We start from the raw sequence: 25,125 nt of genomic DNA, 5'->3' as shown, positions 1-25,125 counted from the left end.
TCCCTCAAACCACCCGCCTCTCTCACATGAATGGTGCAACAACCGAAACTACACTTTGTGAATGAAACGAGTGCAGATCCATCTACCGTGTCCAGCTTTGCCGTCGCCAAGTTCAAACACGTGCATTAAGCCGGCTGTCTAAGTTGCCTGTACAATCTTCCTGACTTGGCCAAATGGAGCAAATCGATCCAAGCGTCTCTCTTTGTTCCGCAACATATCCTCGGTTGTTCGTTCTCGTGTACAAAAGGAAGACGCGTGGAAGAGTTTGATGTGAATGGAAAAGCTTGGAGGAAATAGTCGTTGGCTCATCCATCATGTTGATCTTTGCAATCCGAACGTCTGAAGTTCAGATCAGTCTGTTGTCACCTGAGTTAACCCGTCCTACTCATGCATTTGCTTATGATCATGGACACGTTTAGACTCCATGGACCAGTTCGTGTGGTTCTCGTCTCACAAGATGCCTTGGCCTTGCCCCCCCCCCCCCACCAGAAACGCTTCTTACCTGTTAAACTCAATCACAGGTAACTTTGTTCCACCAAGCGCCAGAATTGAACAAACTCTGTTAGCAAGACGAGTTTGTCGGTTTGGAAGTTCTTGGTACTGTTATCCTCCCCCCCCCCCCCCGTGACATCATTTCTGTGAAAGTGACAGTTATTGCGTGTGTGGGTGTTTCCAGCACTGCGAAAGAGCGGACGTCCTTGTGGACGAGATCGGACATGAAATGTCTGTAGTCCAAATGACGCACGGCTCCTTTTAATATGGCTGTGTCATTCGGACAATTGTGACACGTACATTTCCACATTCACATTTGACCTTCTCCATTTGGAATGTCCGTCTCTCCGTTTGGTTCAAATAGATCGCGATGTTCAACGTGAAGAACTCGCGGTTCAGTCTGATCGCTGCGTTCGGAGGATGCTCTGGACCAAGTGGACCTCCGGTGAGTTGTCAACGCGTTGTCCGAGTCTCGGTGGAAGGTTCGAGTCGGTGTCCGTCGGTCCATTGGGAATGCGGTTGACGTTTCGAGCAATCGATGAGCCTTCGGATCGTTACAAATGTTAACCACATTCGGCGATTCCCCGACGGGCAGAACTTGCCTTCGTCTCTCTTTCGGTCCATAGTTAGAACAACTGTGACTTATGGTGGTTGTGACAACTGTGACTCATTGTGGGGAACAAAAGAATGTGGGCGTTTCATCGCAAGGTCACAATCAGGGATGGAGATCTTCAGGTATCGGGGATGCACGTGTCTTTTTCAGTTAATGTGGCACCAAAATCGTTTGTGACGATGATCTTTGCTCTGTGGATGACGACACACCCCCTCGCTGTGACCGGTGAACCTTCGACGTGCTGGAAACTCCTCCGAGTCAATTCCGAGGAACTTGCCATCGTGGGCAAAGACCTCGCAGACAAATATGTAAGTCGCTTAAACCGGTTGGTTCTTGATGACCTAACGGATGGAGAGCAACCTTACATTTTGCTCTCTTTAATATCACAAAATCAACATGATTGTATGACGCAATATTTATTTGATGTTGATTATTTGATGTGCAATGAGGTGTAGCCATTGCTATTTTAGATGACGTCATCAGTGGTCAAAAACCGGAAGAAAAAAAATGTCAAACTTGAAGGAAAGAAGACGATTGTCGCTTTACGAGATCAAAAAGCTTGCATGTTCAAATACACCTGGTCAGCTTCATTCCTTATCACCTGCAAACTGTCGAACCAGTGACGTCATATTTTTACCTTTTAGCATTTTATGATTGTGAAAATGCCTTTTAGCATTTTATTGCAAGCGGAAAGCAAATGCTTGACGGGAAATTAAAAAAAAAAACGATGTAAAAAATTTTTTGGCATATAAAGTCGAGGCTCAAGGAAGAGCTAGAACAGAACGGATCAAGACGCAACGAAACAAAAGGAACAGAAGAAAGAGATGGGGAAGCGCCAACAGCAGAGACGATGAAGAAAATAGACGTAGACAGACAAACAAGGGATGCAGGTAACGATTGGGGGTGGGGGAGGGGGGTAGGGGACAACGCAACTGTGCACAAGATGGATAGAGAAGCAAAGTTTGGGGTGAGAGGATGGGATGGGGATGGCTTAACGGGTGTAGAAAAGATCATGAGATGACAATTGAGAAAAGGAATTAGGGAAAGAGGGGTAGGGATGCTTAGCAGAGAGGAGGAGACAGTGAGGAGTGTGGGGGAGCACTGGAGTGAGGGTTAAAGGAGGTCTGAAATCAGCTGGTCTTTGAAGGGTTTGCAAGGTGCACCTTGGTCTCTCTTCCCAGAACACTTCACCACGGAGCACCGCTTTGAGCATTTTGGAGTCTTCCATATGCGACACTTGTCCTGCCCAGAACAATTGGCATTGCAAGAGAATGTCTTCGATGCTGAGCAGATTTGCTCTTTCAAGGATTTCATTTTTTGCTCACCTGGAATTTAGTCCGGTGAGCTCATGCGATCCATAGGTGGTCCTATGGACACCTATGCGATCCTATGGACACAGCAGTGTCCATAGGTGGTCTGTAAACACTTTAACAGTCATTGTCGCTTGAACCAAACAGACGATTTTGATGAAACTTGGCCACAAGCTTCATATCTGATGCCTAACGAATGTGTATTGGCCGTATCAAAATCTGTGCTGATTAAGGGAGTCGACGGAGGGGGTATGGGGGTGGGGGGGGGAAATGTGTTTGACCCCCCAAAATAGGTATTTGCTCTCTTCTCCAAAACTATACACACAAACTTAACCACAACCTTCATCACCCGTGATGTTCCAAAGTTTGTTCACGGCATGAAATACAAAGATCAGTGCTTAAAGGGGACTGTGGGGGTTTTGAGTGACTGTTGCTCCTGATCCAGGTAAGCTTCAGGACACTCAGTCCTATTTTTACCTTTTCTACAAAAGGTGGACAGAGGTTATGTATTCAGCCCTGTTTTTATGTCTGTGAGCAGAATATCTCAAAAAGTTATGGACGGATTCAGACGAAACTGGGTGGACAGGTCGGGTGTATGACAACGATTAATTGATTTGATTTTGGTGAAGATCCGGATCCGGATCCAGATCCAGATACTATAATTTTTTATGTCAATTTATTACATCCCGTTTCAACACGAGTCGGACCTTGACTCAGTCTATTAATTACATCCATTAATTACGGACTATTGCAACGTACCTTTTACACATGAAGACATTCATACCCCTTAGACCTTTTTCGACATGTTATGAACCTTTATACCTCCTGAGACACTTTTAGTCCATACAAGAACCTTTAGACCCCTTCGGCTGCTAAGCCCCTTGACCCTTTGACCTTTCAGATAGTTAGACCCTATTTAGACACTTTTGACTCCTTAAAACCTTTGGACCTGTAACTAATGCTGGAACATACCCTTTAGACCTTTTAACCTCTTCGACCTTTTGGACTCCTTTCGACCATTTTAAATCCTTTGGACCTTTAAAGACCCTTTAGACCCCTAAGACTCTTAATATCTTTTAAGACACTTTCGACCCTTTGGACCTTTTAAGACCCTTAATACCGCTTAGATCCCTTGAAACGTCATACCCTTTCCATCACGTTAGACTCCTAAAGACAATTATACCCTTTAGACCCCTTGATCCTTGGACATTTGGACCCATTCGACCATCTTTCGACACTATGACTCCTTAGACCCTTTATACCCCTTTAGACTCTAACTACTATTTAGATATTTAGACCTTAGACCCCTTAAGACCGTTATAGACCATTTGAAACTTAGACACTTTGGACCTTTATACCCTTTACACCCCTTAGACATCTTAGACCCTTTAGACTCTAACTACTATTTGGATATTTAGACCTTAGACCCCTTAAGACCGTTATAGACCATTTGAAACTTAGACACTTTGGACCTTTATACCCTTTACACCCCTTAGACATCTTAGACCCTTTAGACCTCAAGACCCGTTAGACCCCTGTAGATGCACACCACACAAACATCTATACCAGGGGTCCCCAAATATTTTCGATTGAGGGACAGACCAAAAATTCCTAAGCACCTCGCAGTCCACACAACCAGACATTTCAAACAAGAAAAAGAGCAATCAGAGATTGTAGACCGTCGCCAGGACTTCTTTTGAGTGGTGTATTTTTTTTTATAGGTTTTCGGGTAAATCCAATATGGCTGCCAACCATGTGACTTATGATATCATACGTGTGAACCTTTTGTTTCTCATGGACAGGTGGTCATACTTGTGAAGTTTCACCTCGATTTGTACAGCCACTTCAGAGAAGATTTTTGAAGGTTTAAAAAAAAACAAACAATATGGCTGCCGAATCACGTGACCGATGACGTAATGAATTTTTTTTTTCTGTGGACCATTTTATCCCTACATGACCCTCAAAAATGTTCATACTAATCGGATGTGGTGTTCTACATATGCAATTATGACGTCATAACGAGGGTACCTAAAAAAAATAAAAAAAAATTAAAAAAAAAATCGCAAACATTCCCCATGAGGAGTATTTGCTATCTGCCAAGTTTCAATGTTTTCCTTGGTCCGGTTTCAGTGATAAAGAGGTCCAAAGTTTTTTCCGTTTTCAAATATGGCTGCCACACCACGTGACGTATGACGTCCTATTTAACATTAAAACATTCTACATGAGTAGTCGCACCAGTGGTGAAAATTTCGTCTCAATCTGGCAAGCAGTTGGAGAAAAACACAAAAGTTCTGTGTGAACAAACAGAAAGACAGACAAAACAGACAAGCCGGTAGGCGGCGATGGGTCGCCGAGTATGGAAACTATAAGATATAGAGCAAAATGGATGTCATATAGCGGATAGGGAATCACCTTAAGATTATGCATATCAAATCTCAGCCACTTCCATCTACTGATAACGACTTGGTATCCATTTGAATGAAAATTACCGAAAATGTGGTTTGAAATCGGAAATCCCCAAAGTTCGAGGGGGTGCTGTGGGTGAACAAAGATCTAAATCGAAAATCCGGCTCGATCGTTTGTGCACAATGTATTCCAGACGATTAGTGTGAATTTTCATGACCATCCGACCATAACCCTAGGAGGAGTAGCATTTGGCGCGAAGGCACCTCCAGCTCTCGCATATTATCGATTTTTGCACGAATTGACCTTTGACCCCTGACCTAAGCGAAATCAGTCAATATGTCCTGAGGCAAAGTTATAGTACTCATTGAGTACCATGAACGTGCAAAGTTTCATTCGTATCGATGCACTCACCTGGTCGCTCGGGGGCCTTCAATTTTCGCCAATTTTCGCGCATACCCTAATTGTAAGGGGGCGTTGCGGGTAAAGTATTCCATATATCACAAAAAACCGAAATAAATTTGATAGAGCATCACCTGTAGATCATTCGTGCCAAATTTCATAAGCCTACGTGGGATAATGGCTTTCGGAATCGATTTCGCATGAACGGTACCGATTTTGAAGTTTTTCGGTTGTTGCTAGGGAACCAAAGCGTCCCTAGCAACCATCATAATTTCCAAAGCACTCGGTCATGAGATGTATCTACCTCCCGAGTTTGGTGAAAATCCGCCCACGTTTACTACCAATTATGCTGATGACAAACGAACAAACATCCAAACAAAGACAGAATTACTGACAATCAGGGTCACCTATTTCGGCGACCCAACAAGCAAATGGACCCAAATGCAATACCCTCTCCTTTAGCGAGGGTAACAAGTAAAAGCTTAATTCTGTGGACACCGCCCCTTAAAAACGTTCTTGCATACAAGTTTCTCTATTTGCTCCCCATCCTTGCAAACATCCTTCGCTCAGGCAATTAGGGTTATTAAGCATGAGTATTACAGCAACAACTGAATAAAATTGAAAGACAACAGTATCCTACAGTTGGCCACGTCACTTCACCATCTGGCCTACATGTGGAGATAAAGAGATGCAGACGCAAGTCTATTGCCCTTTGTGACGAGATGAGCACTGGAGGAACACCCCCATGGGTGGTGGATATGGGGAGAACGTAGGCGGAGTACGTACATGCTTGACTATGTGAAATGTAATAGGCATGCCTTACTAAGGCATGATTTGATGCGCGTAGCAGTTCACCGGGGTCATGGGAAGCTTAGAGGCATAAACTGTGACTCTCCACCATCCTGATAAGATGAGTACTGACAAAGACGAGCGTGGGTGGTGGAGGAGGGGAGGAGGATGGTGGAGTATTTGGGCGGCAAAAATATTTGAAATTTAGGCGCGCAATATTACGACATCAAATGATGGCGACAGCAGCTTGCAATGCCGGGCATCATATGAAGCCAATAGCTGCGAAGGGGTTAATAAAAAGTTCAACATTTTGACAAACGTAACTTCACAGAGTGACATGTTCATAAGAAATGTAGTTGGTGCAAATGGCCCGTTTTGCGAAATGTAAGCCGGATAAATACAAAGTCGATGAACGAGTAATATTACATCAAATTGATAATATAAAATAAAAATGAAATTAGTCCAATTCAGAAACCCCCCCCCCCCCAAAAAAAAAGTATAGAAATACTTGAATTTTTAAGCGATTGGGCCAAAAACAATATGTAGCACAATTTCTCAAAACTTTGTGGACGGGTTATGACAAAACTTGGTGGATGAGTTGGGTAGGTTACAAGAACGACCCGATTCGATTTGGGTTCAGGTCCGGATGCAGATCCGGCCGATCCGTGGGATAAAAAAAAACGTAAACTGTTTATCCCGGGGTGGAGTTATGCGCTCCACCGAGTGCCGTTCTAGTTTGTGATATAATCTGGCCATTTGATGTTCATGATGGATCGAAGACAGCGTCGATCAATGCGTTCTAGCAGCTGGATTCGTTTCCTATACATAACCCATGACTCTGACCTGTACAAGAGGGTGTTGATGACAACCACTCTGTACAGTTGAATTTTGGGCAACATGCGAAGTGAATGGTTTCACCAGACACGCTTCGAGAGGTGGCCAAAGGAACTGGTGGCCTTCGCCAGTCGATTGTCTGTCAGTGGAACCGTTTGAAATAACACCACCGACATAGGTAAACTGTTCCACTGCATTGAAGTTGCTGCTATCAACACTGATATGCGGAGGATTGCAATTTCCTCGGTTGGGACAGCACTTCCGTTTTCTTTTTATTAATGGTCAGGCCGGAAATCCTTTGCTGCCTCAGAGAAACAGTTTACAATAAGCTGCATCACCTACTCTGTGTGCGCAAGAAGGGTGCAGTCGTCAGCAAAGAGAAGCTCCAAAAAAAACTCTTCTGTGATTTCAGGTTGTGCTATGCCCTCTGTCAAACCTACCTTGGCCTCATGAAGCATCCTACTTAAAAATAAATAAATAAATAGAGATAACGGTCGGTGCCAGGACATACCCTTGCTTAACACCATTGGAGATAGGGAAGATGTCTGAGACGACTAGATTCTGCTTGACCTGACCTTTCTGACGTTCATGCAGTTGGTGGGGAATGGTGAGAAACCTTGGGGGGGGGGCACCCCAGTCTAGATGGTATCCTCCATCGCAGCTGATTGTATCAAAGGCCTTTGTAAGATCCACAAAAGTAATGTGTAGGTCCATATTCTGCTCGTTACATTTCTTTTGGATCTGTCGCAGCACAAATATCACGGCTGAAGTTCCCCTATTCGGTCTGAATCCATCCTGACTTTCAGGGAGGCTTTCATCAGTGACTGTCAGGGCAAGTCTGTTTCGATGCACTTTGGCCAAGATTCTGCCAGAAATGGAGAGTAAGGTGATGCCTCTATAATTTGAAGTCAGACCTCTCCTTTATTCTTGTGGAGGGAGAAAATCACTGCATGGTGAAAGGCCCGAGGCACTGTGCCTTTCTAACAACATGCTATAAACAGATCCGTTAGTCTATCAAGAAGTACATCTCCTCCCTGCTTATAGACCTTGGCTGGAATCCCATCTATCCCGGGGGGGGGGGGCTTTATGGGAATCTAATTGTGCTGTATCAGTCTTGATCTCTTCATGGGTGGTGGTTGATTTTGCTGAAATTTCACTTCGCTCTAGGAGGTTGTTGAGATGGACGTCGAGATGTCTGCACCATGCGTTGGTCACCAAATAGGCTCTCAAAGTGTTCTGACAATCGGCGCAAGACGGACTCTTTATCTGTGAACAGTGGTCATACCGTCCAAAAATTTAAGTGGCGTTGGTCGGAAGGTCCATAAACAGATCTCAAAGCTTCAGGAAAGGATCTTACTTCTACGGTACCATATCTGCATGAATGTGTGTTCTCTCAGCGAGTGCTGTCTACAACAGTTGTTTAGGACGAATCGGAGGTTGGTTTGCCGAGTGCTGCAAGATTCCCTATATCTGCAGTTTTTGCAGCCTGGTCATCAGGTCATGCAAGTAATCTATTGTGACAGGAGTTTTCTTTTTGAAGAAGCTCCTGAATTTCCATATCATTTTCATCAAACCAATCTTGGTTTCTTCTGGTTTACCGCTTCTGCAGTTGTTTCCTGTAGGACAGATTTCAACTGTTTCCACTGCTCTTCAAGGTTAACATAATCACTCAGTGGCGGGCCACTGCGGAATCTGTCTTCAAGCTTGCTCTGAAAATCGGATTTAACTTCTGGTAAAGAGGGTCTATATACTTGTAGTTTCCTTGTTTGTGGACCTTTTCTTTTGGGTGGTGATTTGATTTTAAAGGAAATTTTGGCTCGAACCAACCTGTGTTCAGTGTAGAAGTCAGAACTGGGCAAAACTGGTGTGTAGTACGTCCTGTATGCAGGGCTGGATTAAGAGTTTGCGGGGCCCTAGGCCATTTTGCGAGGGAGGTGCAGCCTGCAGCGTCGACACATGTACTGGACTTCTGGACGTGTGAGAGTGGTGGGGTGGCAGTATAGACACAGTCTATCTATCCCATGATCTATTTACCCCGCACACGCATTTAGTGAGGAGCGGGGTTAAGCAATTGGTCTACAAACGTCCGTCTCTGTCCTTCTGTCGACACATGTCAGTTTATGATTGAGGAATAACTTAATTTCAACTGAATGTTACATTTTGAACACTAATCGGAACATGAATCGGAAAATGAATCTGTGGTTTCGTGGTGCTTTGTCTCTGAATTTGTCCCAATGGCACATGTGCAGAGAGGAGTGGGATATTTATTTCACTTAACTCTGTATACCTGCCTGACAGTCAAACAAAATTGAAAATCATTCCAAACAGAAAGATAACGTTTTAAAGGACACAAACAACAGGCAAGAATAATTCATGTAATGTGTTAAATAAGGTGGTGTGGAAGACTCTGCATCAACAGCGGCAAACCTTCCGGAAAAAAAAAAAAAACTTTTTTCCTCCAACCTTTAAAATCTCAATTGAATTATATACTTGAACAGTTCAGAACACAAATCGCCTTCTCTGCACTTTTAAAACCCTTCCGTTTATCAGTACTTGGACTTGTCAAATAAGGTGGTGTATAACACACTGCATCAACGGCGGTACACTTCTGGAATTATTCTGTTCTACAGTGTTAATTTGAACACAGCGTGGAGTAACGTGTTCTATGGACACTCTAGTTATCTATTTAATTATCGGTCTTTCCAATGATCTATTTGTCCATTCAAATTCAGTTATGTAGAGATTGGTGAAGGCTTCATTCCGAAGCTTTATGTGCAGGGCCCCTACATGTGCGGGGCCAGAGGCCATGGCCTAACTGGCCTATGCCTTAATTCAGCCCTGCCTCTACGACACGTTGGCACACCAGAATATAATCCATAAGGTGTCAATACTTTTAACGTGGATGCCTCCAGATGGTCTTAAACCCTTTTCGACATGAAAAGGGTGTTAGGGTTCTAAAGGGTCTCAGAGGTCTAAAGGATGTCAGGGTCTAAAGTATTGAAATGGTCATAAAAGGACTAAAAAGGTCTTAAAAGTTGAAAGGGTCGACAGATCTAAGGGGTCTAAAGAGTCTGTATGGGTTTAAAGGGTCATCAGGAATCTAAAGGTTGATAGGATCTAAAAGGTGTAATGTTCTAAAGAGGTCAAAAAGTGTTAAAAGTGTCTGAAAAGGTCTAAAGGTCAAAAGGGTATATAGACATAAGTGGTATGTAGGGCTTTAAACGGTCATAAAAGTGGTTTAAAGGTCTGTGGTGTCTAAGGGACCTAGTGGTCTAATCTAAAGGGTACGATTCCAAAGTCGTTAGGGTCTAATGGGTGTAAAAGGGTCGAAATGGATCTAAAGGATGTGAATGTTTAAAGGGTCTTAATAGGCCGAAGGTTTTAAAGGCTTTAACGTCTAAAGGGGGAGAAAGGTCTGGGGTGTAAAGGGTCTGAAGGTCTAAAGGGGATGTCCCAATAGTAGTTTAGGGTTTAAATGGTACAAGGGTCAAAAGTAGCTACAGGTATAAGGGGTTAAATGGGTCATAAGGGGTCTCAAGGTCTTTAGGGTCATAAGGGGTCTCAAGGTCTTTAGGGTCGAAGGGATCTTAAGGATGTAAATGTCTAAAAGGTCTTTAAAAGGTAGGCCTTAAAAGGACTCTGGTGTTGTAGTGTCTCAAGGTCTAAAGTGTCAAGGGTTCTAAGCAATCGAAAGTGTCTAAAATGTCGAAAGGTATCTTAATGGTCTTCAGGGGTCTAATAGTCTAAAGGGTCTATGCGGTCTTCAAGGTCAAAGGGTACATTCTAATCATAGTTGGGGGTCTAAGGTTTCATAATGTCCAAAGGGTCTTAAGGGGTCTAGAGGGTGTAATGTAACGAAAGGGTCTTAAAGGTTTGAAAAGTACTAAAAGGACAAAAAGCAACTAAAAAAGGAATGAAAAGACTGTCCCCTCTGTGCTATGCCCTTTCCCCCACCCCTACCCCAACTCTGTCCTCCCTACCCCCTTTCTTTCCAGTTATTCAAAGCAAGAGGGCATACATAGCATTGAGGTTAACATTTAATCAAGAGGTTAAATTAAATTATGATGAAGATCATTTTAAATAAAGAGGTTAAATGAAGAGTTTTAAATTAAACAACTAAACATCTTGTGAGATGACAGAATCTCGAGATATGTGATGGACATACAAACATAGATTACATTTTGAGTTAATTCACGAGCTATCTCACCACCTGAACGGGAATTTTAAAAGGGCGCTATTAGTTTTTGTGCATCGACATCATGGATCATCATTAACTCCACCACCAAAGGTGGATGAATGTTGTGTTTTCACCCCTGTCTGTCTGTCTGTCTGTCTGTGAACAGGATATCTCAAAAAAAAAAAGAACAGGATATCTCCACGAAATTTGGTGGAGAGGTTGGGTGTGTCATAAGGACGAAATTATTAGATTATGGTGAAGATCCGGAACCAGACACTAGAATTTTAAAAGTGATTCTTCACCATAGAGGGAGAGGGCCAAAAACGACATATAGCACGAAATCTCAAAAAAGTTGTTGACAGATTCAGATGAAACTGGGTGTACAGGTTGGGTGTGTGACAAGGACGAATTGATTCAATTTCGGTGAAGATCCGAATCTGGATCTGGATACGAGAATTTTTATAGTGATTCTTCATCATTGAGAGATTGGGCCAAAAACAACATATTGCAGGATATTTCAAAAAGTTGGGGACGATTTATAACAAAACCAGGTGGATGAGTTAGTTAGGCGACAAGAACAAGCCGATTCAATTTTAGTCCAGGTCTGGATTCAGATCCGGCCTCTCAGTGGGATGCAAAATGTAGACTGTTCAGCTTGGCGGAGGTATGTGCTCTACCGAGTGCCGTTCTCGTTAGTGCAGGACCGAGGACCCCAAATTTCACATATTGGTATCATCTTGAGGGGCAAAGCCTTAGGGTGCTCTTCTTATCACAGGAGACCTGTAGGGTACAAAAATCTTTGCTGACCGTCTCAAAGTGTCAGCTTAGTGTGAAAAGATGGCATCTCACAAAATGCCAAATCTTCAGTAACAGCCTTAAGTAGAACTACAGCATCATACATGTGATGGATCTCGTACAATTTTTTTTTTTTCAAAATTGGCACATTTGTTCACCTATTCTCGTGGAACATTGTGTAAAGTCCCTGTTGAGGTAACAAGAAGCATATGCAAATGATGATCAAAAGACTTTGACCATATCTTACCTGGGGATGCCAGTATAACACAACCTACGATACGTTTCACCTTCGAGTCGGAATGATCAGACAAAATTTATTCGTCTTTCCAGGAGATTTCAGTTGCCTTACCATACATTGCCCGATTGAATACACACAGACGATTTCCCGTAAGGCAAGAGGTTCCCTGATTTTAAGGACTCGATTCAGGACCTCATTAACTGTAGTCATTTCCGTTGCCAGTGCATTCACGGTTGATCGATAGCTGACCACATCTGGGATCACAGGAACTTGATCTCTGGTCATGACATTAAATCTCATCCAGCCACTAACCGCTTTCTTGTTAGTCTGTACCTGGCGAACAAGAGACCATAAGCAGTTCTTCAACTGTGCTCTTCCAACTGTGTCATCACAGACAATTGGCGATCGTTTGATGGTGGGTGGTCCGACATGATCACCAGCATGATATGGCTGCAACATTATATATGGCTCTATCCTCTTGTGACAACTTCACCAAACGAAATTATTGTGTTAGCAGCAGCTACAGAGCAAGAGGAAGAGGAAAAGAAAGATAAAGAAATGGGGGGGGGGGGGGGTCAGAAGGAGGAGCCTCCTGCCAAACTTTTCTAGATGGACCCTACCATCGTGCACATTTTGTGGAGGAGGTGGAGGGGTTTTGCATGTTTGTAGATCTTGAAAAATTAAGATGAAAAGTAGAAATAACAATAGAAGTATGAAATGCATTTTTCAATGATATTATGAGTATACATAACAGGGTATCATACCTCTGAACATTTCATTGGTTGAACAGGGTGGCCACAATGTCTTGTCACCCATTGTAAAAATTGACATTGCCATTTATCATATGAGCTAACAATACAAGTTATACCACAAACATTTGCAGTACTCTTACTTGATGACACATTTCACAGCATATGATAGATACCTCAAGTGTCCAGTGTATCCACTTGTGTTCCATCGTTGCCACTGCAGAGAATCATTTTGCGCCGCATGTTCTGTGGGACATATTTTCTGGAACAGTTATGTGGTGATACAAACAAAAGGAAGTCTCACTGCTTGTTAAAGGTCATCAAAGGTATTCACTCAATCATTTTGAATGCGACTATGGCGGCCATTTATGTTGACTTAACGAAGAACCTCTCTTAATCGCTTGCTCCACTTGCCGAGCGGCAAGGCTCGATTCCGGTTGATACGGAACTCGCTTGGAAAGCGATAGCAAGCTGCTTGCTAACGGAACGGGCATCCCAGGATAGCCATGGGGGCAAAGCCAGTTTGACATTGAAAAGTACCCATTTTTAAAGGGCATCGAGGACACTCGCCAGGACACCAAGGCCGAAATGGCAAAAAGTGCTTGGTCACAGAAGCCACATAAAAAAATGCAAGGATAGATGCAAATAATTTTGAATTTTCTCCAAAAAATAGCTGTTTATCAGCACGATAACTACCGTTTATGAAATCACGTGTTTTTTTTTTGTTGTTTTTTTTAAAAACAACAAAAGTTCAAAGGACTACAGTAACTCTCAATTGCTCCTTTAACAAAAAATTGTTGACAGGCAACATAATATGAAGAGATGGATGAACAATCGTTCTGAAACCATCGTAAAACGCACAAAAACAGCAGAAACATCAACCACGTCGGTCGGGGTAGGATTTCTACGTGTGTGTGCGTGCGTGCGTGCGTGCGTGCGTGCGTGCGTGCGTGCGTGCGTGCGTGCGTTGAGGGGTTCGGAACCTGATGTCACAATTTACATTATGCAGAATTTCCCGTTGGGTCTTTTGTGTCCTCTCGATATTTTGGGTCCTCTCGGTCTTTTAGGTCTTTGGGGTCCTTGGGGGCTTTTGGTGTGTTGGTTCCTCGGAGTCTTTAGGATCTTTTCGATCTTTGGGGTGTTTTGGGGTCTTCAGGGTCTTTTCGGTATTTAAGGGTCTTCGGGGTCTTTTAGGTACTTGTTTTTTTTTTGGTCTTTTCGGTCTTTTGGAGTCTTTGGGGTCTTTAAGGGTCTACTGGGTCTTTTCGGTTTTCAGGGTCTTTTAGTTATTTGTGATCTTTAAGGGTCCTCGGCATATTTTCGGTCTTTGGGATATTTTAGGTCTTCGGGGTCTTTTGGCTTTTGGGGCTCTTTCAGGGTCTTCAGGGTATTTTCGGCCTTTTGGCTCCTCAGGGTATTTTGGGTCCTTGTGGTCTTTGGGGTCTTTAGGTTAAGTATTTCACGTTACAATTGTGGGTGACGTCAGGTCAGCTGTCCAATCAATGGGTTAAGATCAGACATACATACATACATACATACATAAACATAAATACAATTCTTATTCGTTAACAGCCACAATTATTCTGCCGTTCTCGTGGGGTCGGCCGGTGGAAGCTTCGCCCAAGTCTTTCACGAACCGGTTGGCCAAGCCTGACGTTTGACTAAGGTTTGTAATTTGTTCAGGGTGCCAGCGATAGCTCGCCTACACTTCGCGAAGGACACCGTGGGGTCTTTATCGTCCACCAATGAATGACAGTAGACGGGACGCCAATTTAACGTCCACCCAAGGGACAGCACAAACATTGACAAATCGATCACCATGCCTGTAAAACACTGGGATCACAGTTCATAGCTGAGTCGATATGTACCTCTCGGTCTCGGCCATCAAAATGTAGGAAGTGCTACTCAATTGATTTTGGAACAGGTGATTGACAGACACTGATCTACCTCCCAAAACCACATGCACCTCGAGAAGACCCCACCATGGCACGTGCACGTCCATAAATCCTCACCACACCACCACGCACAACCAGCTACCCCCCTCACCACATACAGCAGGCACACTGGCCACCCATCGTTGGCATGCTCACCCACAACTCAAGCCGGCTCGCTCATGGGTTACCCGACCAGCTTACTGGCAATCCTTACCTATTCCCCAAGCAGCTAACCCAAACAAGAGAAGGAAACAATTATGTGCTGCATCCCTTGAAGTGATGTACGAGAAGTGGTTGAAGGAGACAGGACTTTGTACATTAGGAAGGAGGAAATTAGGAGGGGATTCCATTGAGATGTTAAAGATGATACACCCAAAAAGGTCAGACCACTTGCTCTCCCCACTGTTTGGAGCTGGAATTAATAACTTGTTCAGGGGGACCAGTGATAACTCGTTTACCCTTCATGTAAGACTACCTGGCATATTTAAGGTCCATCAACTGATGCAAGCAGACCAGACAACCGGCTTAACGTCTATCTGAGAAACGGTACTTTGTGATGTTTCGCCCTGTCTGCGGAGCACCAGTCTGACAGGTTATCGACATGTAATCAGGTTCGGAGTCGAACCCAGGCTAGACAGGTGTAAGGTAACCATCCTGTCGGACGTGTACCTTACCCAGTCACAGATAGCACCACTTTCAATGACAGCAACGCGCGATCTGTATCAAAAACTTGGTGAAGGGAAAGAGCCGCCACTTTGTCGTCATTCAGGTTTATGAGCACAAGGTAAGTAAGAGAGCTCCGTTAAATTCCCAACTGATGCCTGCATTAGGTGACAAGCCGACTCTATCGACATATGGCATTTGTATAATTACTAGTGCGGGCCGTACGTGCAAAAAAAAACAACAACAAAAACTTTCAAACCTCGTCCCAGAAACAACAACCACACAGGCCGTTCCTTCGCTCCCGCGTGCCCGTACGGAATGTTCGCATCATTCCACGAATTATCGCTTGCATTGAGGTAACAACTGCTGTGATACTTACACACACAGAGTTAATTAAAATCCAAATTAAAATCAAGTTTACCTTCCTGTCTTTGCTTGCCATGACATTCGCTGCCATTGACCATTGCCACTCCTACACCACGGTAACCAAGGCTCCCTTTCCCCATCAGCCACGCCGACGCAGCAACGTGTCCTGTCATTGGTTCGGGAAATAAATCGCTGCAGCAACTTGTCTTGTCATTGGTTTGGTAAATAAATGGCCATAACTTGGGAACCACTTGTGCGATTAATATCAAACCTTGAAAAGGCACATACTCAGGTCCCCAGCAATATACCTGGCAAGTTTCAATTAGATCGGACCAGTGGTTGTCGAGAAACAGCGGTCACAGACACACACACACACACACACACACACACACACACAGACAGACACACACACACAGACAGACACACACACACACACACACACACACAGACACACACACACACACACACACACACACACACACACACACACACACACACACACACAAAGACACACACAGACACACACACACACACACACACACACGCACACAGACACAGACACAGACACAGACACAGACACAGACACAGACACAGACACACACATTGCTGGAATTAAAGATAGATGATGATACATTGTGTCACCACCAGCACTTTCCACCAGGTGTCTTAACAGCAAAGAGAAAACACAATTTCTGTTTTTACATCATCTATAAACTCATTCCAACATTCTATAAACTCATTCCGATATTCTATAAACTCATTCCAACATTCCATAAACTCATTCCGACATTCTGTAAACTCATTCCGACATTCTATAAACTCATTCCGACATTCTATAAACTCATTCTGACATTCTACAAACTCATTCCAACATTCTATAAACTCAATCCAACATTCTATAAACTCATTCCGACATTCTAGAAACACATTCAGACATTCTATAAACTCATTCCGACATTTTATAAACTCATTCCGATATTCTCTAAACTCATTCCGACATTCTGTAAACTCATTCCGACATTCTGTAAACTCATTCCGACATTCTATAAACTCATTCCCACATTCTATAAACTCATTCCAACATTCTATAAACTCATTCCAACATTCTATAAACTCATTCCGAAATTCTGTAAACTCATTCCGACATTCTGTAAACTCATTCCGACATTCTATAAACTCATTGTGACGTTCTATAAACTCATTCCGACATTCTGTAAACTCAATCCGACATTCTATAAACTCATTCCGACATTCTGTAAACTCAATCCGACATTCTATAAACTCATTCTGACATTCTACAAACTCATTCCGACATTCTACAAACTCATTCCGACATTCTACAAACTCATTCCGACATTCTGTAAACTCAATCCGACATTCTATAAACTCATTCTGACATTCTACAAACTCATTCCGACATTCTACAAACTCATTCCGACATTCTACAAACTCATTCCGACATTCTACAAACTCAATCCGACATTCTATAAACTCATTCCGACATTCTGTAAACTCAATCCGACATTCTATAAACTCATTCTGACATTCTACAAACTCATTCCGACATTCTACAAACTCATTCCGACATTCTACAAACTCATTCCGACATTCTATAAACTCATTCCGACATTCTACAAACTCATTCCGATATTCTACCAACTCATTCCGAAATTCTACAAAATCATTCCAAAATTCTACAAACTCATTCCGACATTCTATAAACTCATTCCGACATTCTACAAACTCATTCCAACATTCTACAAACTCATTCCGACATTCTACAAACTCATTCCGACATTCTACAAACTCATTCCGACATTCTACAAACTCATTCGGACATTCTACAAACTCTTTCTGACATTCTACAAACTCTTTCTGACATTCTACAAACTCTTTCTGACATTCTAGAAACTCATTCTGACATTCTAGAAACTCATTCTGACATTCTACAAACTCTTTCTGACATTGTACAAACTCATTCCGACATTCTACAATCTCATTCTGACGTTCTGGAAACTCATTCTGACATTGTTTAAACTCACTCCAAGATTTATGAACTCACTCCAAGTTTCTATAAACAGATTGAGCTTAGCCTCACTCCTTGATCATACTATGCGGATGTCGCACCACCTTGAAACCATGCAAGTGCAATCAATTGAATCTTCCTTATTTGTTGAGATAGTTCAAGCAAATTCTCAGCTCACCTCATGGCTGGTGAAATGTCTTATTGCTGTGTCTGTGTTCCCCTGTACATTCTCTTGTTCACAGTTGAACATTGTGCTGAAGCCTGAAGAACCATCTGATATCATTTCTTTTGATACAAAACATAGTAATCTCTTGGAACGAGTACCTGGTTGTGGAAGAAAGCTACCAATGCAGGTACCCCATGTGACAACACAGACACAAAATGTGACAACATTGGTACCGCCACGCGATAACGAAGGCGATGCGAGTGGTTGCCTCATTCGACTTGTATGTGGTTGCACACCTAGTTCTCTGCTCTGTCTCAATAAAGCTCTTCTCATCGTCCTTCATACAAATGAGGACATTCTCAGACACAATGAACAATTCAATTCAGAAAATGGGATTTGAATCTGTATTCACAGCATAATGAGGCAAATGCTTAGATGGGAACAATAAACTGTTAATCCAAAGTTCCTCAACTTCCTCTTAATCGTATTGTATCTTCAATCTATACTACAAAAGAAGTAGTGCATGTGTACAAGTTCCACCTAGTTTGCCTGAAAGTTTGCCTGAGTCCACCCATAATTTCTACACCATAGAAACCAAAACTCCACCCACAATTTCTATACCACTGCCACCAAAACTCCACCCATAATTTCTACACCACTGCCACCAAAACTCCACCCACAATTTCTATACCACTGCCACCAAAACTCCACCCATAATTTCTACACCACTGCCACCAAAACTCCACCCACAATTTCTATACCACTGCCACCAAAACTCCACCCACAATTTCTATACCACTGAAACCAAAACTCCACCCATAAATTCTATACCACTACCACCAAAACTCCACCCACAATTTCTATACCACTGCCACCAAAACTCCACCCATAATTTGTACACCACTGCCACCAAAACTCCACCCACAATTTCTATACCACTGCCACCAAAACTCCACCCATAATTTCTACACCACTGCCACCAAAACTCCACCCACAATTTCTATACCACTGCCACCAAAACTCCTCCCACAATTTCTATACCACTGAAACCAAAACTCCACCCATAAATTCTATACCACTACCACCAAAACTCCACCCACAAATTCTATACCACTGACACCAAAACTCCACCCAGAAGTTCTATACCACTGCCACCAAAACTCCACCCACAATTTCTATACCACTACCACCAAAAATCCACCCATAAATTCTATACCACTGCCACCAAAACTCCACCCACAATTTCTATACCACTACCACCAAAACTCCACCCATAAATTCTATACCACTGCCACCAAAACTCCACCCACAATTTCTATACCACTACCACCAAAACTCCACCCATAAATTCTATACCACTACCACCAAAACTCCACCCACAATTTCTATACCACTGCCACCAAAACTCCACCCATAATTTCTATACCACTGCCACCAAAACTCCACCCATAAATTCTATACCACTGCCACCAAAACTCCACCCACAATTTCTATACCACTGCCACCAAAACTCCACCCACAATTTCTATACCACTGCCACCAAAACTCCACCCATAATTTCTATACCACTGAAACCAAAACTCCACCCATAATTTCTATACCACTACCACCAAAAATCCACCCATAAATTCTATACCACTACCACCAAAACTCCACCCATAAATTCTATACCACTGCCACCAAAACTCCACCCATAAATTCTATACCACTGCCACCAAAACTCCACCCACAATTTCTATACGACTGCCAGCAAAACTCCACCCACAATTTCTATACCACTACCACCAAAACTCCACCCATAATTTCTATACCAGTGCCAGCAAAACTCCACGCACAATTTCTATACCACTGCCAGGAAAACTCCACCCATAATTTCTATACCACTGCCACCTAAACTCCACCCATAATTTCTATACCACTGCCACCAAAACTCCACCCATAAATTCTATACCACTGCCACCAAAACTCCACCCACAATTTCTATACCACTGCCACCAAAACTCCACCCACAATTTCTATACCACTGCCACCAAAACTCCACCCACAATTTCTATACCACTGCCACCAAAACTCCACCCACAATTTCTATACCACTACCACCAAAACTCCACCCATAACTTCTATACCACTGCCACCAAAACTCCACCCATAATTTCTATACCACTACCACCAAAACTCCACCCATAAATTCTATACCACTGCCACCAAAACTCCACCCACAATTTCTATACCACTGCCACCAAAACTCCACCCATAATTTCTATACCACTGCCACCAAAACTCCACCCATAATTTCTATACCACTACCACCAAAACTCCACCCATAATTTCTATACCACTGCCACCAAAACTCCACCCATAAATTCTATACCACTGCCACCAAAACTCCACCCACAATTTCTATACCACTGCCACCAAAACTCCACCCACAATTTCTATACCACTGCCACCAAAACTCCACCCACAATTTCTATACCACTGCCACCAAAACTCCACCCACAATTTCTATACCACTGCCACCAAAACTCCACCCACAATTTCTATACCACTGCCACCAAAACTCCACCCATAAATTCTATACCACTGCCACCAAAACTCCACACATAATTTCTATACCACTGCCACCAAAACTCCACCCATAAATTCTATACCACTGCCACCAAAACTCCACCCATAATTTCTATACCACTACCACCAAAACTCCACCCATAATTTCTATACCACTGCCACCAAAACTCCACCCACAATTTCTATACCACTGCCACCAAAACTCCACCCATAATTTCTATACCACTGCCACCAAAACTCCACCCACAATTTCTATACCACTGCCACCAAAACTCCACCCACAATTTCTATACCACTGCCACCAAAACTCCACCCACAATTTCTATACCACTGCCACCAAAACTCCACCCACAATTTCTATACCACTGGCACCAAAACTCCACCCACAATTTCTATACCACTGCCACCAAAACTCCACCCATAATTTCTATACTATGGTCGCCATGTTGGTGCTTACTGCTACGCGAAGTCAAATACATCTTCGGAGCTGTCATATTCACAATGGCCATGCCCTCCCTATAACTTTTCCCTTCAATGTAAAATGACTAAAGCGATGGTTAAAAAGAATTTTGAGCCGATAGGTGTTACTGCCATTGTGAAGATAGACTTCAGCGATTGAGACAGCGGTATGTTCTTTAGGTAATACCCAAATAACTATGTAGTATTCTCTCAAGCAGGGCTTTTACTGCAGAGGTTAGCGCAGATCCTTGCTATTATTTCCAACTATTTTCTATTAAACGAGCACATTATCCATAACGACTCGACTCGGGACCCAAAAAAACCATGTCATTATAAAGGTATTTGCAGAGGACTTCCGGGAATCTCACGACATTGTGAAAGAAAACATCCATCATTATTTACTTTTCACCATATGTGCATCAGGAAGAAGATAAATGGTTTTGGGTCTCATGGTCACTTTACAGTTGCAATTCCATGGGGTTTCCACATATCTGGTGGAGTTGTGAAATGGATAGGTGACCCTGATGGGCCACGGCATGTAGGAGTTGTTTCGATAGTGGTTTCTGTGAAGTCGGTGATAGCATGATAGGGGAAGGGAAAGCGTTAAATATTCTGCTATTTTGATATGGGAATGGCTGTTGCTTTTGTAAGCGAGGGGAGGGTGAGGAGGGAAGGACAGACTTGGGGTTAGGGAAGAGCAAAGATGGGACAGAGTTGGAAGGTAGAATGTGAGGCTTTGTGGAGGGGTGAGGACTTTCTGTGTGGGGTGGGGGGAGGGGTGAGAAGTTGTGTTTGGGGGAGGGGGGAAGGGAGAGGGTTTGAAGGCTTGGAATGGGGAGGGAATTGACATATTGGGAGGAGGAGGGGGAGGACTTGGGATTTGGGAAGGGGGGTTTATTATTTGGGGTTTGTGAGGGGGGGAGAGTTGAGGACTTGAAGTCACATCTTACATTACATGAAACGTCCCTTCCACCACTCTTTCCCTGTACTAAGCCATGCATCCTCTGAGTAATTAATGTAGTGGCTTCCTCCGTCCCTCCAGCCTATCCCCCTCCCCTCCAAGTCCCGGATCAGATGTCCAAGGGCACGTCGCCACGTTGGCCGAGAGCACTATGACAATGACCTGCTACTGGGTTGTAATATATTAGAAATGGGCCATGTGACTAGGGGAGAAAGGGTACCCTGTCACTGTGGTGGGGTGGGGGAGGGGGTGATGCAACCACCCTGCAGGCAATGTGCTAGTATAGTAAGAATCAAAGTGAGCCGAATACCAGGAAAGTGAGAGACAATCACGTGACCAAATGGCCTGTCATGCCATCACCATTTTGATGTGAACATGTTTATGATTGAGTTGTGCTTATGCGGGTGAATTTAATGTTGAGGATACAGAAAATGTTTTTGAATCCATTGTTTGTTTGTTTGCAGTTACCTAATCTCAACAAGACAGAACGAGTTTTGGTGAATATTGCAAGGCATCTCAACATTTATGAACCCCATCTGGAATTCTTCAGAATGAGCAATGCCATTTTCTCCAAAGAGGTTTCTACAGCCATAACTCACGTAAAGGTTATGAGACGTCTGATTACACTCCTGGTAAGTTTAAAAAGTATATCTTGATATCAAATAAAATTTTTTTTAGCTCATTCAGATTCCACAAAGCACCACAAGGGTTGGTAGGATAGTGTAGAGGTATGTGCAATACCATCTCAGACACCTAGCCGAGGTTAGAATCCCGACGCCGGCATTTCACTTGCAGGGTGAGGTGTCAGCATGTGTGCCGTCCCTCGGACGGACGTTAAGCCAGGCATCCCATTCGGCATTGGTGGGCATCAAAGATCCCATGATGTCCTTCGATAAGACTCGCCAAGTTATCACCTGCACCCTCAACAAAGTACAAATTCTCACCTGGACTGCAGGTAGCAAGTGGAGTGGTCTCGCTTTGTTGGAGGTTCCTCGACAGCGGGTTACACCGTTAACTATCATAGTGTGATCTGGCCAGCAGTTCAGGTTGATCACATGTCACATATGGTTGATGTTGATGTTGATGTTGATGATGTTGATGTTGATGATGTTGATGTTGATGATGTTGATGTTGATGATGTTGATGTTGATGATGTTGATGTTGATGTTGATGATGTTGATGTTGATGATGTTGATGTTGATGTTGATGTTGATGTTGATGTTGATGTTGATGTTGATGTTGATGTTGATGTTGATGTTGATGTTGATGTTGATGTTGATGTTGATGTTGATGTTGATGTTGATGTTGATGTTGATGTTGATGTTGATGTTGATGTTGATGTTGATGTTGATGTTGATGTTGATGTTGATGATGCACCACCAGCTCTTTGGCAAAATGAAATTTCTCAACATTTCATAAAGAGCAATTTTAAACAATATTGTATATAAAGTGGCCCTTCACCTTGATTTGTTGATGTATTAGCAATAATCTGCTTTACTTCAGAGACCTTCAACAATTTTAAAATCTACAAATACTTTACAGACACGAAGCACAGAAGAAGATCGAAATCCGAGGCAACAACATGGATCAGATTACCAGAGCGACTCTTGGAGGAACTTTTTGGCGAACTACAAGATGTTAAAATACTTTGCCGTACAAGCAGAAGAAATATCCAGATGCGTTAATGTTTTAAGCGACAGGTTGGATCACACTTGGCATCTGAACAGTTGTGGCTCCAAGTCAAGTTCCGCTGAACCTCCGGTAAACACCGGTGATCCACTCTGAGAGTGAAGGAAACAAAGGAACTACACTTTGACCATGATGATAATGTTTGTCATGTGTTTACAATGTATGCATGGAAGGAGTAAATTTAGAATAAAACAAAAGGGAATGGTGATAATATGGGACGAGAGGGAGATTGGGGAGGAATGGCGATGAAAGTAAAAGGAGGTTGGGTGGACAACAGAGGAAGAAGTGTGTATATTGTATATACTTGGAGTTTGGGAGACATTAACATTTTTATATTTTGCATAATTATGTAATATGTAGAAGACTGTCTTTAAGATATTTTTTTATTATTTGCCTTGGACAAATGACTGCTTTATTCATGCAGAAATTTTCCATTTATTTAAGGTTTTTATTTATTACTTAGACAAGCTGAACATTCCGAAAGGCAGCAGGACGTTTCCATGATGGGATTAATTGTAGTTCATGATGATTATTTAATACAGTAACATTTTACTGTGCTGAAGCGATTACAATGATTGTAACGCAAGGTCGTCTCTGGATAATGCACTCGTACCATCGCGTTTTCAAAGAAATAAAACTTGTTTGGCAATGGGCAGTCATTCGTGTCGCCACTACACCCCATGAATATGTGCACACACTGGGAAACTGGGATGGGAATTGAAAGGTAATTGCATTATCTTATATATTATTTCCGAGTTTGTGGTTTCGTGTCGCGCTATCTTCGACTTTGTTCTGCGCTCGAGTCACGTGATATTCGGCTTACATTGTCTCAAAGACCATATGAGGTGCATGGTACAAAAAAGTAAATAAAATGGTTCTGAAACAGTGAAATCGTATTCCACTTACTGCATTAAAGTAAAATTACTACTGATACTCTGCATCAGTTCCTTTCTCAAACACACCCACCCCAACATGTCGCGCAGAGCGCGGGTTATGCTAGTCCATTGTTTATGAACGGAAAAGGGCCCAGAATAAACAACTAGAATTCTCTCCTCTTTCCCTCCCCACAATTTTTTTTTGTTTTTAACTACATAGTTCAAAGAATACCTTATCCCATGCAATCTTGAGAAAAAAAAAAGGACCTGGGCAGGGTCTGCGAGCTGCAAATTTCATTGTCGAGATGATGTAAAATGCTGTCATATTTTGTCAAGAACTGCACTGCAAAACGGAAGGTTTTTGAAAGTGCCAAAAAAAAAGCGGTTTGTGTTCTACGGTGTTCAAGTCCATAATTAAATTGAAACAACGCAAAGATTTTAAAGTTGGAGAAAACAAAACATTGAATCGAAGTTTACCGCCCGTTGATGCAGTGTCACGTGTCCGCACTGATCCATTCTCTCAGTGTCTGCGTTGCATTCATTATTCGTGCCTGTTGTTTGTGTCCTTTGTGAGGGCCTTAAGAACAGTATATTTCCGATTTGGAATGATTTTCAA

The 25,125-nt window shown here is 42.8% G+C and overlaps 2 protein-coding genes across 4 annotated transcripts in view; one reads left to right on the top strand and one right to left on the bottom strand.

Moving 5' to 3' along the window:
• LOC147021347 (uncharacterized) overlaps window positions 1-15,897 on the bottom strand; it is a 134,726-nt gene extending 118,829 nt beyond the window's left edge. For all 3 annotated transcript variants that reach the window (XR_015060757.1, XR_015060759.1, XM_085891218.1), the window contains exons 1-2: window positions 15,821-15,897; window positions 12,979-13,048 (exon numbers count right to left, since the gene is read on the bottom strand). Coding sequence is in view for 1 of the 3 variants with exons in the window: in XM_085891218.1 (XP_085747344.1) it covers window positions 12,979-13,048; window positions 15,821-15,863 (113 nt within the window). In the remaining 2 variants the exon portion in view is untranslated. The remainder of the gene's footprint in view (window positions 1-12,978; window positions 13,049-15,820) is intronic.
• Window positions 689-24,652, top strand: LOC147021346 (uncharacterized). The gene is made up of 5 exons (XM_085891209.1): window positions 689-937; window positions 1,256-1,413; window positions 18,034-18,144; window positions 22,410-22,577; window positions 23,488-24,652. Exons 1-5 carry the CDS (start codon window positions 913-915, stop codon window positions 23,728-23,730), a joined length of 705 nt encoding a protein of 234 aa, XP_085747335.1. The 5' UTR covers window positions 689-912; the 3' UTR covers window positions 23,731-24,652.
• The last annotated feature ends 473 nt before the right edge of the window (window positions 24,653-25,125 follow it).

The sequence above is a fragment of the Eptatretus burgeri genome, chromosome 8 (assembly GCF_056783735.1).
Source record: "Eptatretus burgeri isolate ZD-2024b chromosome 8, Ebu_testis_v1, whole genome shotgun sequence".
Classification (NCBI taxonomy): domain Eukaryota; kingdom Metazoa; phylum Chordata; class Myxini; order Myxiniformes; family Myxinidae; genus Eptatretus; species Eptatretus burgeri.
This window is presented reverse-complemented; position numbering and strand designations above follow the sequence as displayed.

Excerpts from the sequence above, each read along its gene's own strand:
- LOC147021346 (XM_085891209.1), top strand. The coding sequence starts at position 913 with ATGCTCTGGACCAAGTGGACCTCCG. Across the intron at positions 1,414-18,033 it reads AAGACCTCGCAGACAAATAT|TTGAACATTGTGCTGAAGCC; the intron begins GTAAGTCGCTTA and ends TCTTGTTCACAG. Across the intron at positions 22,578-23,487 it reads GACGTCTGATTACACTCCTG|ACACGAAGCACAGAAGAAGA; the intron begins GTAAGTTTAAAA and ends AATACTTTACAG.